Genomic DNA, 1,982 nt, shown 5'->3' with positions numbered 1-1,982 from the left:
CCCATTTTACAGGTGAGTTTTGAAACCTGCACACGGCTAGTAGTGCGTGGCGTGAAGGACTGAATCCAGACTGCAGCGACAAGTGAGCTTTACTGTCCTCTGGTCTCCCCTGTTGCTCTAGAGAAAGAGGCGGGTTTCTTGGTAAATTAACGACTACCCCAGGGGCCATAGAAAAAGCAAATTACCCACAATCTTTTAGTTTTGAAGCAGTTAACGTTACAGCACTTTTTTAAAAAGGCATTAAAACATTTAAAAAAAAAAATCTTTTTGGCGGCTGGCCGTTATGGGGATCTGAACCTGTGACCTTGGTGTTACTAGACTGTGTTCTGACCCACTGAGACAACCGGCCAGCCCTAAAACATTTAAAAAAAAAATTGAACTTGTTAATCAAATTTGAATCCTCCTTTGCTCACTTAATGGTATAAGATAAAACATCTCCCCCCCCCGTTATTAATATTCTTAGCAGACATTTTTTTTTTCAAACACAAGGTTTCACATGTTTATTAGCAAATCAATCTACTAGCGCAGAGCACAGAAACAAAGAACGTTCCCAAGAAAACTTGTCCAACTGTCCAGGTTTCCAGCTTGACACGGGAAGACGATGGTAACACGGCTCTGGCGGAAACACGGTGCTGTCTCACGGGCACTTCTTCACAGACCCAGCTTGGTTCTTCTCCAGTGTCTCCTCTTGGAGTTGTAACTGATCTTATTGCCAGTTTTTATCTGGATCCACTGGGGAATGGGCCGATTTTGCTTCTGCTTCTTGGCCAGGAATCGCTTGATCTTGAAAGTCTTGTGAGAAGACATGGCGACCAACGAAGTCAACGGCAACAGCAACAGCAACGGCTCACACCACGACGGCGGCTAGGAAGCCAGTGAGGGGGAGCGGGCGGAAGTGCGTATTTGGGGAGCGCCGGGGCGAGGTTTGGGAGGTGGCCCGGATGTAGGCGCCCGCCCCTCCCCCTCGTAGGCGCCCACCGGGCTGGGGGACCGCAGACTTCACGTTTGAAGGAGGTAACCTCTTACAGGGATGAATGAAACATGTATTTTGACACCACTACCCTATACTTAGTTTAAGTTGCTTCCCAGTGTTTACTATTTATAGAAAACACTATGTCGGATGTCTTTGGGGCTTAGTTCACATTTTAGATTTCCTTATGGTTATATTTTTCAGAAGTGGAATTGTTGAATCAAAGGCTAGAATAGTTTAATTGTTTTTCCTCCAGAAAATATTACAATGAACACTCATGATGATTTATCAGAAGCCAAGTAGAAATAGCAATACTTGTTTCGTTGATTAAACCATAGGCTATTAGTACCAATTGTTTGATAGTGTCCCAGGAGATTTGTTCAAATCCAGTAAAAGGATCACTTTGACACAGTTTCCACTGCAAAAGTTGCTCACATTTTTAAGACTCTACAGCAATGGTTCTCAAATGTGAGAATTTTGCCCCCTCTGACCCCCTCACCCCCGCCAGCAGACATGGGGCAATGTCCGGGGATGTTTTTTTTTTGCGTTGTCACAACTGGAGTGGGAGGTGTGCTCCTGGCATCTAGTAAGTAGAGACCGGAGATGGTGCTAAACATTCCTCAGTGCACAGGACAGCCATGTAATGAAGAAGCCTGGGCTGTCAGCAGTGCCTACGTGGGGGAACCTTGTTCTAGAATCTAGAGTTGTAGTTCTAAAACTGTGTTCCTTGGCATGTTAGCGTTCCAGATTAAGTTATTAACGATGATTTATTGAGGATTTACCTCAAGAATTCTTAACTTGGGTGAAGAGTAAGTGTGTGAATCCCTGCAAAATGCCAAGCATGGTTCTTGGCATAAGGTCACCATCTAATAAAATTCGTTACTATTATTATTACTGATAAGATGTTCAGGAACCACGGGATAATAGGTGCATCTCTTGGATATTCACTGTGCGTATTAACACAACAAAGACTCAGAAGAATTCTCTAGTATAGAAACTCTAAACTTAGGAT

At 43.9% G+C, this 1,982-nt stretch overlaps 1 protein-coding gene across 1 annotated transcript; it reads right to left on the bottom strand.

Moving 5' to 3' along the window:
• Positions 1-651: 651 nt before the first annotated feature.
• Positions 652-807, bottom strand: LOC134363720 (large ribosomal subunit protein eL39-like). The gene has a single exon (XM_063079276.1). It carries the CDS (start codon positions 805-807, stop codon positions 652-654), a length of 156 nt encoding a protein of 51 aa, XP_062935346.1.
• Between the last annotated feature and the right edge of the window lie 1,175 nt (positions 808-1,982).

Source organism: Cynocephalus volans, chromosome 1, assembly GCF_027409185.1.
Source record: "Cynocephalus volans isolate mCynVol1 chromosome 1, mCynVol1.pri, whole genome shotgun sequence".
Classification (NCBI taxonomy): domain Eukaryota; kingdom Metazoa; phylum Chordata; class Mammalia; order Dermoptera; family Cynocephalidae; genus Cynocephalus; species Cynocephalus volans.
The sequence above is the reverse complement of the archived record's forward strand: the minus strand, read 5'-3'. Positions and strand labels throughout refer to the sequence as shown.